At 40.5% G+C, this 12,664-nt stretch overlaps 1 protein-coding gene across 1 annotated transcript in view; it reads left to right on the forward strand.

Annotated features, from left to right (window-relative positions):
* The window catches only part of LOC117374648 (myocardin-related transcription factor A-like), a 33,674-nt gene that overhangs the window by 12,029 nt on the left and 8,981 nt on the right, over nt 1-12,664 (forward strand). The window contains exons 5-8 of the mRNA XM_055223765.1: nt 34-219; nt 12,130-12,251; nt 12,314-12,382; nt 12,443-12,511. Coding sequence (XP_055079740.1) covers nt 34-219; nt 12,130-12,251; nt 12,314-12,382; nt 12,443-12,511 — 446 coding nt within the window. The remainder of the gene's footprint in view (nt 1-33; nt 220-12,129; nt 12,252-12,313; nt 12,383-12,442; nt 12,512-12,664) is intronic.

The following is a 12,664-nucleotide window of genomic DNA, read 5'->3' on the forward strand; positions in this document are numbered from 1 at the left end:
GATGGTCCTGTTTTGACATACAGGCTCATAAAGTCCACCTGTGTGTGTGTGTGTGTGTTTGTGCGCTTTCAGAGGGCACAGCAGAAGACTTCGGGCTGCAGAAAAGAGCTCGTCTGGCGGATGATCTGAACGAAAAGCTGTCCCAGAGGCCCGGCCCCATGGAGCTCATCCACAAGAACATCCTGCCCGTCCACGGCAGCATCAAAACGGCCTTTATAGGTGAGCTGTCCTCGCTTAAACTGGATCATACTGTTGTAAACTAAACTGAAGGAGCCCGAGAGTGTAAAGGTTATGGTTAAGATGCACTTTATGAACATTTGTCCTCTGCATTTGACCCTGTAAGACGACGCACAAGGCTGTAGTTCTAATCCAGAGACATGAACGCTCAAGACTCAAGACTGTGATAGTTTTTTCGATTCCAGCCCAGTCTGACTATGCCTCTATTGTAGGGAGTATTATACCTGTGATGATGTAGACTAAGATAACAAGGACGGAGCGAGCAGAGTGGAGCTGGCACAGCACAGAAATCACATTTTTCTATGATATATATGACTGAATCGAAGGCAGTTGAGGAATTATAAAGCTTTTAGGGCACAATATTGACAATAACAAACCCATTCATTCATTCATTTTTATAATTTTTTTTAATTTTCTTTTAATTTTTTGTTTTAATTTTTATTTTGTTAACTTTTTATATATTTATTTATGTTTTTATTTATTTTTTTAATTAATTTTTCTTTTTGTTTTCTTTTTTTTAATAATTTACATTATATTTACATTTTTTAATACATTCTGAAGAGATACATCTTTCTTTTATAATTTATTATTGTATTATTTACAATCTCAGTTGCCAAAAGAAAGGCTAAAAAAACCTGTAACCTAACCTTTGTTGAAATAATCCAGTGTAGCTGCAATTTTACAATAAGTATCGTATTTTCTGGAGTGAAGTTGCACCGGCCAAAAAATACATATAATGAAGAAAAAAAAAACATATATAAGTCGCATTGGACTATAAGTTACATTTTTGTGGAAATTTATTTTACAAAATCCAAGACCAAGAACAGACATTTTATCTTTAAAGTCAAGTTCTAATAATAATAATAATAAAATGTGGACCAACAGGCTGAATATCAGGACATCACGCTAACGTAACACATTTATATTTATTCAGCTCCATGAAGCACAGACAGAACTGAACACGTGTCTGGTTTGTTAACGTCAGATATTAACAGTTAATCAGATAAATAAAGCAGAAAAAACAAGCTCCAAATCTCTAAATCCATTGAATAACATTTTCTTTTAGGGGCATTTTTGTTCCGTCTTTCTCATTGTCTTTTAAACTCATATTTTCAAATATAAGTCACAAAAAAGTGTGTGTTATAGTCCGAAAAACACGGTATATGTGTGTTTGTAATAATAATGGCTGCGATTATACAAGAATTTGATTAATGTTCATATTAAAGATGATCTTTCCTGCACAGACAAACTTTCCCTTTTAAAACCGCAACCGAGTTAAGAAATGCATTTTGTTAAATCCACTCGACACTTTCGCGTGTCTCTGAAGCTTTTTTAAACGAATCAGGGCCGCACGTTTCCAGGATTGATTCTTTTTGTACAAACATGCCCCTGAGAGACGAGGCATCCATCCGTGGTGATCCTTTTTTTGTGCAGCCGTTTACACCAAATGCAGCGCTTTTATTGGACAGCTGGTATTTAAAACAGCTGGAAGAGCGCGCGCAGTCGCACGTCGCCGTCGCTAATTATGAGCATTCAATTACATAAGTGATTGAGCAAAGCCATTACAGAGACGTAAGATGTTGTTACAGACGCTCGCAGATTATGCATCCTTCAAGATGTCACGTTTGATTCATGCCTCATTATTAAAGCCGCGCTCAAACCATTAGCATTGTGTTAGCGGCCGCGCGCAACAGACTAGCATGTTTTTGGATTGTTTTACTGTGAAATCCCAACAGTAAAATTGATGCTGTTGAATGTTTTATTATCTCTGTAAACTGATCTTTGTTACTTCAGGGACAGCAGTGGAAAAAGTATAAACTATTTTAATTATTTCAGCGCATTATCTGACTCTGAATATTTATTCCATATGTTAAAAAATAAGATTGTATTGAATATTGGGAAAAACAAATACCCTGTACCTGATTTTCTTTTCCAAATTGTGACAAATGTGTGCCTTTGTCCTTTTTATATCACCGTAATTTTGTTTATATTCACACATTTGTTCATTTCCAATAATTTTTCAATGTTATTAACACTTAACCCTAGACTTTTATTCTTTTTTTAGCCATAAAATCATGTTAAAGGAAGTATCAGCATGTAGTTTTACCTTTTTTCACACAACGTCCTCTATTCTACACCTCTATTCATCCTTATTTTAACTTTGACGCGTTAAATAACTGACTGGAATAATCCCAGCGGCACCTGCGCTCTGATTGGTCGTCTTCGAGGGCGATGTAAGCACATTACCATAATAACAGTAACATGATTTTTATGGCTAAAAAAAGAGTAAAAGTCTAGGTGAGCTACGCTATATATAACGTGCTCAGTCCTTAAAGAGTTAAAAGGATCTAGGTCCTCGTATCTATGTAGTTGTTGTGTAGATCCAGCTAAAATTTTACCTACAGCACCTATGAAGTCGATGGTAAAAACCAGGAGGAGGTATTTCCTGTTTAGAAGAGTATTTCCACCGGTGTGCCACAAGCATCAATACTAGGTCCATTACTATTTTCTCTCTATATAAATGACCTTTCGACTGCTTGTTCTGATATTTCAGTTCAGATGTGACGATACTGTGCTTTATGTTCATGGCAACAACATCACACATGTCGCCGAAAAACTCACACAAACCATGGCCCATAGCACTGATTGGTTACAGCGTTCATGTTTACAGTTAATAATAATAATACATTTTATTTATAATGCACTTTACATTTGACATCAAATCTCAAAGTGCCACAGTGGAGACAATTAAAAATCAATATAAGAGCAATAAAACAATAGCCGGTGTTTAGCTGTAGGCCAGGGTAAAAAGGTGAGTTTTTATTCCTCTTTTAAAAGCATCCACCGTCTGTGGAGCCCTGAGATGGTCTGGGAGGGCGTTCCACCGACGGGGAGCAGACACTGAGAAGGCTCCGTCGCCCGTGGTCTTGAGCCGTGTCCTGGGCATGACCAGACGGTGCTGTCAGGTCATTGATGAGGGCTGTTTCTGTACCGTGGGAGGGGCAGAAACCAGATTGGAATTTTTCATACAGGTTATTGGATTTGAGGTGGTGGTGGAGCTGGGAGGAGATGACTTTTTCTAGGATTTTTGGCGAGAAATGGGAGGTTTGATATTGGAGGTTCGGGGTCCAGGGTGGGTTTCTTGAGGAGGGGTTTTTGAGGGTGCTGGGGACACGGCCTGTTTCTAGGGAGGTATTGATTATTTTTGTGATGAGGGGACTGATGGAGGAGCAGTGAGTTTTGAGCAGGGGGATCGAGTGGGCAAGTGGATGGTTTAGATTTATGGATGATCTTCTTGACCTCCTGCTGCGTTGTGATAGTGTATGTTTGTGACTGGTGTTGAGGGTAGGTCGAGTGTGGCGCTGTTGAATGGTGGAAACGAAGTACGGATGTTATCTATTTTTGACGTGAAAAGGTTGCAGTTTAAATCTGTTTTGCTGTGGAATGGGGGGATATGAGCATTGAGGATGTGATTTATTGTGGAGAATAGTTTTTTTGAGTTACCTTTGTTGTTATTTATTCCGGTGGAGTTGTGTTCTGACCGGGCCTTGGTGAGTTCTTTGCAGTACGTTGTGCGGTGTTCCCGGTAGGCCGACTGATGCACCGTCAGGCCGGATTTTATGGATGCCCGCTCCAGGACACGGCCCGCCCTCTTCATTTCTCTCAGCTCCTCTGTGAACCACGGGGCAGAGCGGGTGAAATTTACAGTCCGGGTTCTTGATGGAGCAAGGGAGTCCAGGATGGAGGCAAGGTTAGCGTTGTAAAAATCCGTTAAGTCGTCGGTTGATGAGTGAGGATGGGAGGGAGAAACTGGGAGCTGTTGGCAGAAGGAAGTGGAGTTTTTAATGTTTTTAATGTTCCTGAAGGTGATTTGTCGGGTCGGTTTGGTGGTGGGACAGGGCACATAGGATGGTGAAGGTGACGGCCAAGTGGTCAGAGACACCAACGTCATACACCTGTAATCCAGTGACAGGGAGGGAGTCGGTTATTACGAGGTCTGGAGTGTGACCCCGCCTTTTATGTGTGGGGCAGGTGACATGTTGGTCCAGATTTAAACAGTCCAGGATTTCTTTAAAATTGGTGGCAGTTATCGGAGTCCATGTGGATATTGAAGTCACCAGTAACCAGAATGTTTTTATGGGAAGTGCAGAGTGAGGTAAGTGGATTATAAGGGTATATATAAGGGCTATTGTCAGTGGAAATGGTTTTCTACAGTTAAAAACCAGGGATTTAAAAGAGGCAAAACGGTGAAGTGACAGGGGATAGTTCAATATTACTGCTATTAAAGTCCCCCTGTAAATCTACTGTTGATCCTGATGCGTTTGTGTCAGGCCAACGGCTTCAGGTGGAGAGAGAATACAAATATCTTGGCGTTATTCTCGATCCAAAACTTTCATTCGAGTCCCACTTCCAAAACCATCAGTAACCGTCTGGTCTCACACGACTACCACAGCCCTCAAACCTACTCACACTCTGTCCAAATGCACCTTAAAGACTCTGGACTGTAAACCACGTTCACACCACGACTGTCCAATACTACAAAAACACAACCTACTCAGCTGGGAAAACGTGATTAAATATGCTCATCTGTGTCTGTTGTATAAAGTCATCCACGGTTTGTCTTCTTCTCCACTCAAACAGTTTATTAACACTCTGTACTTTACTGGGACTGTATCATCCCCCTCCGGAAAAGTCTGTTCGGTCAAACTACCTTTTCTGTTAGAGCTGCTCAATACTGGAATGTCACAACCATCAGAAACCTCCACACATGCACTTCATTTAAAGTACAGTTAAAACAAAGGCTCAGAGACATTGTCAACATTAAGACATCCACCTCTCGCTGCCCCCTGCTGGACACTGGCCTATTGACCATAAGCTGCTATTATTATGTTTAAGTTATTGAGTGAGAGTGAATATCTGTAATTGACTGGTTATTGATCGCGGGTGAATGTTTGTAATTGAGTTGAAGTAATGGACTTTTCAGAATGATGAATTTTAACTTTGTAATGTGATTTTCTGTTATGTAGAAGTGACACCGAACATCTGTCGAGGGACCACAGATGAAAAATAGCCGTCTTAATATGCACTGTCCCTGAAATAAATAAATAATAATACATTTAAGCGGTGTCAGTCTTTCAGGAGAAGCAGTGTAACCAGGTGTATGTGCAGCTTCTTTAGTTTCTTCATTTCTGTAGATTTAGCTTCAGTTGAGCGCTGTTCATTTTTGTAAGTAAGTTTTATTTTTCCGTGGTGACCTGCAGTAAATGCTGGTACCTGGGAGTTTTTCTGAGTCTGCCTCCTGCTTTGTCGACATCATCCAGCTTCTCCACACACGTTTGAGGAAAATCTACCACTAATATATTGTAAATCAGCTTTTAAGATCAAAATAATTCCGCTGTGTTCTATCTGCATCCAATTAGAAATAGTTTTATGGTCTGAGTATATGGAAAAGTGCAGTTAGCATGCTTGTCGTTAGCTTTAGGTTGTGAAATGTGCTTATAAACTCATCTATCTGAATAATTAAGATGCTGTTAATTCATAAAGTTGGCTAAATGAGAGCAAACGTTTCTTTAAACCACTGCAAACCGTTTAAAAATGTTCAGTTTTCCATGTTTTTAAGACAGGAAAAATCCAGTACAGCGCTTGTAACATGAAATTTATTTACTGAAACGTAAATTAAACTTTAAAATTTTGGATTTTCTGGTTTGTCAGTACTTCCTGGAGTGGGCGGGGGCAGGAAACGTAGGCGGAGACACGAACAATACAGCAACAACCGATCTTTTTAGCGCAGAAACAATAGCGTAAACTGACACCTGGAACTTTTTACCCGTCCGCTTTTGTCCACAGCTGTTACTTTGACAGTATCACGTTTACGGCGTAATATATTTAATCTGTTTTTACGGAGGGCGGTGTGTGAAAAGAAACCCCGACAACCCGTGCGATAATTGCCCCGACAGCCCGCCCTGCCCTCCCCCGCCTCTGCGTTCATGAATACTCTAATATCTCCTCTCAGCTGGGTCCCACGCACTAACGCTGTTTCCCAAAACTTCTCCCGCCACGTCGCACCTGCTACAAATTGATGTTCCCGAAGTTCAGAACGGGGTCAACTAAATTATAGATGTCTCCGTGCGCACGCTTGACAGACAGGAACCGAAGACGTCTCCTCCTTCTCTGTCTGCAGCCGCTGATGATCGCCGTGTTAATGAAAGCAATTATCTCCCATTAGGACAATTACAGGCTCATTTAGACTCGTTAAAGGGGCAGCGTCTCGTAAAAAAACACACGCATATTTGTCGTGCGTTGCGGGTGACGCTATAGATTAAATGACCCCCGATTTGACCTTTTTCATTATTACCGTCTGTGTTTAGATTGCCCTTTAACGAACTAAATAAGTGTCTTTTTTTAGCTTAACTTCTATGTACGCGTTCAGAATTTGTGAACACGATAGAAGATGTGTGTCTGTGCAACGCAAACCATTATTTATCCAGGCCAGATGACAAAAAATCAAATGACTTTTACGGTCTTACAAAACGGGAAAAACAGTCTTACAAAAGTGGTCATTCTTTGTGTAGTCGTCCAGGTCTGATAACATAGTAAAAAGTCGAAGTAAAACCTGTCAACTGGACAAAAAGTTGTATTAGTGAAGACGTTTTGCTGCTCATCCAAGCCACTTCTTCACTTCTGGTCACATTCCCGGCAACTAGCAGGCTAACAATACACTTCCTGCTATGATACGCTTTATAATTAGAAGCACACAGCTGGCTCATTTTGACCTCAACCAGGGCCGGTTCAGACTATCAGCAGATTGCGCAGCTGCTAAGGGCCCCGAGGCCACCAGGGGGCCCCCAAGAGCCTGTACGTTTACATTTAAAATAATATGTGTAAAGTTTTATTAGAAACAGGGCTCACGTGTGTACAGCAGACTAAATATCCTTCTCAAACGACTACATTTGGGTTTTTTTTAGGACATTTTATATAATTGTGATAATCGCTAACAAAGATAATCTCCAGAATATCACCAGAATGTGCAGAAAAAAACTACTTATCCACAGGGGAGTCAACGGGGGGGACAAAGGGGTCCGTTTTCCGGGGTTTTAGGGGCCCAGAATCGGACACAAAACTACTATAAATTTGTATTACTGCCACTGCTGTTTGTTTTTGAGTCGGGCGGAGGTGAGGGCAGCTCTGTGTGACTCCAAATCACCTGTTACATTAGCTTTTACTCTAAAGGACGCGGCATGTCAGGATAAAACAGTGAAACGCCACATTTATATAATAAGTAAAGGATAATGTTGTAACGGCTGACAGGGACCAAAGAGACAGAACTCGGGGAAACAGTTTAACAGTGTTTATTTTACAGTTTGTAAATGTGCAAATTAAGGTAGATTTATTTATTTTATAGGGATTAATGAACATCTGTAAACACAGTGTAAATATGACAGATTATAGCAAAAAAATACTAATTTCCATCTGTTGTTCCTAGGCAGGTACACAGACAACAAATACAACATAGACATTACAAAAATACAATAAAAGCAGATAAAAGTGCTCACAGACCTGGTTTTCCTTCAGCCACAGTTTAAGGTGCAGTTTGAATGTGGACAGAGATGAACATTCCAAGACATTCCAAGACTATTCCAAATACGAGTCCCTTTAACAGAGAGCACAGTTTTTCCACATTTAGTGCGTCTGTGTGGTACATCAGTCTCCTCGAGATGTGGCCCTGGTTTCCGTCCCAGTCACTGTCTTTAATTTGATAAAGTCTTTCAGCGGAGGAGGAGCAAGTCCGTGTAGAACTTTAAATATAAAAGAAGCATTTTTAAACTGTATAAAACTATCAAAATTCAACCAGTTATATTTTTCTAAAACAATACAATGGTGAAAGGGGCTGGGTTTTTTGTCAAAGATTTTTATGGCTTTTTTAAAAGAGGGACTCCATTGGTTTTTGTGTCGTTCAAAATTCAAAATGAGAAAAAAATCATTGAATGTAAAAAAAAGTTTAGCTGCGTGCTGTGTCATAAAAGGCCTTACATGTCTAAAATTTCGCACATTAAAATCGATTGTGTTTGTCATTTGTTTTATGCGTTTCTTGAATGTCAAAGTCAGATTCCAAAGTCAAACCTAAATACTTGAATTCTTTGACAAGATCTAGTTCTACTCTACTACATCCAAAATCAGATCAGATCGTTGTGTAGTTTGGGTCGTCCAGGAGTAGAGCGTGGGCAGCGGGGGTCAGAGACGAGGGGAGCAGGTCGTGGAGAGCTGGGTCGGAGACAGAGGAGCTGAGCGGGTCCAGGGAGCAAAAACATCCGACATAGAAATGAGTGATAAAACGCAAAAACATGAGACTGAGCCAAGCAGAGCGTCAGGTCCACGGTCCCTTTGTTCTCCTCAGGTGCAGCTTGATTAGTGATTAGTCACAGGTGTGTGTGGGAGGAGCCAGAATCTCCGCCCAGCTCCAGGCTCTGACACAGAAGGGAGCGAGAAAACAGCACAAAAACACGAGGCAAACTGGGATCTTGAGAGATATTTATGTGAGCGACATGAACAGAGCGCGGGGAATTAGCTTCTTCAATTGTCTGCTTTAGACTTTTGGCCTTTTCTTTCGAAATTTAATCATCAGCTCATCTTCTGTGAATGTTTAAATGTATAAAAAGACACATACGCACGTACGTCTTAGGCTCTCACAACCCACAGTGTGTACGTGTCTTTTAATATATTGAATGTAAACTTCTGATTTCAATTGTAAATACAAATATAATAAGTTGAGAAGTCATAATGTGTCAAATGTGACCTCAGCAGCTGCTTTTACAACATATCTGTGCTAGAGCAGGACACATTTTGCTTAATTAAGTGAAGAAAATTGGGCACAAATTGTAAAATGTAAACAAATATCCAGTCGCAAAGAAAAAAAACATAATTCCAGTCACAATCTTCACAGAAAAAAACTCGCCCGTTATAAATCCGAGCTGAGGAAAAGCATAAAATCTACAACATCTTCATGGCTAACTGTAAAACTCTAGCCTTCACGCACATATTTGCTAAACGTGTTGAGTTTTTTCCTGTTCCTTTTGCGTTCTAAATCGTCGCGCCGAGTCAAACGTTGCGTCGTCACGTCTCAGTTTCCGAGTCCAGCTGTTTGATTGACGCGCGATCGCCCAGAAGCGCCCCTCGTAACACGCTAAAATGTCATTAGCAGATCCTTCTCTGTCAGCGCAAGACAATAAACAAAACCAAATTACAGATATTTACCGTAACAGCGGCGGGACCTGGAGTCAAACCGATCGACGCGCGAACAAAACGCCATTTCTGCACCGTGTTATTTCATTAGACGGTAAAATGCTAAACGAACGGCCCACGGCAGTTACAGTTATTCAATAAAGTGTGAGAATAATGTGCTGCTGCGTTTGGGAGTCTGGCAGGTGGCTGGACTCCACGAATCCGCGATAATGACGTGATGATGCGTTCAGGCAAAGGCTCATGGGACGTCACGAGCCTCGCGGAGCTCAGACGTCTCACAAACGCTTCAGTATACGGTCATATTTCGCGAGTTTGATCGTTTTTATCACGTCGTCCTGTTATCACGGAGTTGTTAACGTTCTAAAATATCAACATGTGCGGGAGGGGTGATGCTAACTGGAGGCACTGCTCTGTCTGAAGCGCTGTTGTTCAAGTTAGAGTTTTGTTTCAGCACAATCTGACCATAAAAAACGGACTTAGTTGACTGTTTTTTTACTGTTACACAAGTTTCTTTCACGGTCACAAGCTGCAATGATGCGACTGCAAAGATGTTTAAATGTATAATTCGCTAATAAACATTTGAATATAGTGGTCCCTCGTTTATCGCGGGGGTCACGTTCTAAAAATAATCCGCAATAGGTGAAATCCGCGAAGTATCAGCTTTATTTTTTACATTATTCTCTCTGTTTTTGTCTGTAAAACCCCTCACCACACACTTTATACACTTTTCTCACACAGGCGTTAACATTTTCTCACATTTCTCTCTCGTTTAAACTCTCTCAAAGTTCAAACCTTCGTCGGCGTCTTTGTCGGTGCAGAACGTTTCATCGACGTCGTGGGTTTTGTCGGGGAGAAAACAAATTGCAAACGTACAGCACTTCAGAGTCACACTGAGATCCAACGTTTATGTAAATTTGTCTGAACACATTCTGTACTGGACAGGAGACACGGCACGGAGGAGACTGATGGACAATGGTCTACAGTCCAACAGCCAATCAGGACGCAGAACACAACGCACATACAATGTTAAAAAAGCATGAAAAATTGCACTAAAAATATCTACAAAACAGCAAGACCATGAAAGATGAAGCGAGTTATAGTGAGGGACGACTATAACTGTACTTTGTTGAGTTTAAATGTATAATTTGTTAATAAACATTTGAATATTAGTTTAGATCAGGGGCGTCAAACTCATTTTCACAGAGGGCCACATCAGCAAAATGGCCACCATCAAGGGCCAGATGTGACTGTGCAGCAGAGTAAATGTCACTAAATGTAACTGAATGTCATGTAAAATAAATGTAATTCCTTTCTAACTTGTTAAATAACGGTTTCTGTGATAAACTGACATTTTTTAAAGTGTGTATCTGGTCGGGACACACCTGCTCACAGACCTTCAGCTCTGCTTCAAATACAGACTTTTACAGCCTTTTAATTATTGGACAGTTTGTTGTTTTTCTCGCAGACTCACTTTTTCACACTTAGCTCCGTGTTTGGTGTCAAAATGTCGACGTGGACTGTACCGACTGCGCCTCATAACACAAAAAACACACAGGTTTTTCTCCTCAAAGCACAAACTTGTATTCACCTTCACCTTTCTTCCTTCCAACTTTCTTCACGCCGACAGTTTTCCTCTTCATGAACATTTTGTGATGATTATTTGCAAATATTTCTCAGTTCCACTTGCTGGGAAAGTCTCATTAGTTTATCATCAGTGCAAAGATTAAAGCAGCAGAGACTTATTTTAAAATGACAGTCATGCCTTTTAATTTATCTTCTCGCGGACCACATAAAATGATGTGGCGGGCCGCATTTGGCCCCCAGGCCTTGAGTTTGACACATGTGGTTTAGGGAATCTTTCATGAGTGGGTTTACATGCATTTTTGCCATTTTCTTTAGCATTTAGCATATTATACAGTATATACCAAATTATATACACACATAGATCAATCTGCAATAAAATAATCCACCGTCCTCCTCTAAACTGTGGGCGGAGAAAGTTTGAGAATGAGAATGAGAAAAGTGAATATTAAAAAGTGTATATGAAAAGAAGACAACTATGCATGGTTAAAAAGTCAGAAAAGTCAAATATTGTCATCAAAAACCATTAACTTTGACTAAAAACTCAGATATTTCTCAAAATTATGCTCAAATTTCGAACTTTAACTCAAACTTCTTATTAATAACCCACTGGAAAATATAAACCAATGATTTTCTAAAGTCTAAAAGCTTGAAATGATGCGTCTTTAACCCTCTGGTGCTCAGCGGTCACTGCAGTGGACAGCTACTAAAACATAACTTTCTCTTTAATGCATTGGTTTGTGTGGATGGAGCTGCATATCAGCCTCTAGAGTGCTCTCTGCTGCCACACTCCATTGAGGTCAATTCAGTGGTCAGTCGGTGCAACTGCAAGTAAATTTCCTCTGGTTTTCTTATTCGGGACTAAACATTGCACCTAAACAGTGTTGACATCCCCCAAAAATTGTTTAAATGTTTTTCAAAGCGTAAAAAGAAACACGTGTTTGTATATTTACAATCGAACACAAGTTAATTCATTTTTACAGGCAGTTTACGATGTTTTTTCATGTCCTGAGAAGAATAAAAACACTTCATGATTTACGCATCAGGGGGTTAATCACTTTTTCTTTTTAGTTCCAGAGTTTTCCAAGGCGTCAGACGAGCTCTCCTCCGCCGAAGAGGACAGTGTGGACAGCGTGGACTCTCCTCTGCCGTGTGGGACGCTCACGCTCACCGTCGCCCCCTGTCGTCTGCAGGTGAGACGTCGGGTTCGGGCTAATTTCTCATTATTGTTTTTCTAATGTTACTTTCTAAACAGGATCGTAGCGTCTCGCCTCTAAAGCCGCCCGCCCCGGTGTCCACGTCTGCCCACGGGACGACTCCTGAGGTATTTGAATGTTTTTATAAATAATGTGCAGCGTGAGGCATGAACTTTGACCTTTTACAGAACAAGCAGAAGATAAACTCTGAGCACTGCGTCCAAAAACACAAGAAAACCAAAGACGATAAGCCAAAGGTACTGTCTGCAATTAGAACGTACGCTCTTTTAGTTCAGAAAAAACATATTTGAGCTTTTTAGTTTCTTTGATTTAGTAAAAATAAATCGTTTCTATTCCGACAGACACAGACACAGTGAAATGTGAGAACTGTAGCTTTAAAATAAGATTAT

The sequence above is a fragment of the Periophthalmus magnuspinnatus genome, chromosome 8 (assembly GCF_009829125.3).
Source record: "Periophthalmus magnuspinnatus isolate fPerMag1 chromosome 8, fPerMag1.2.pri, whole genome shotgun sequence".
In the NCBI taxonomy this organism is placed as follows: domain Eukaryota; kingdom Metazoa; phylum Chordata; class Actinopteri; order Gobiiformes; family Gobiidae; genus Periophthalmus; species Periophthalmus magnuspinnatus.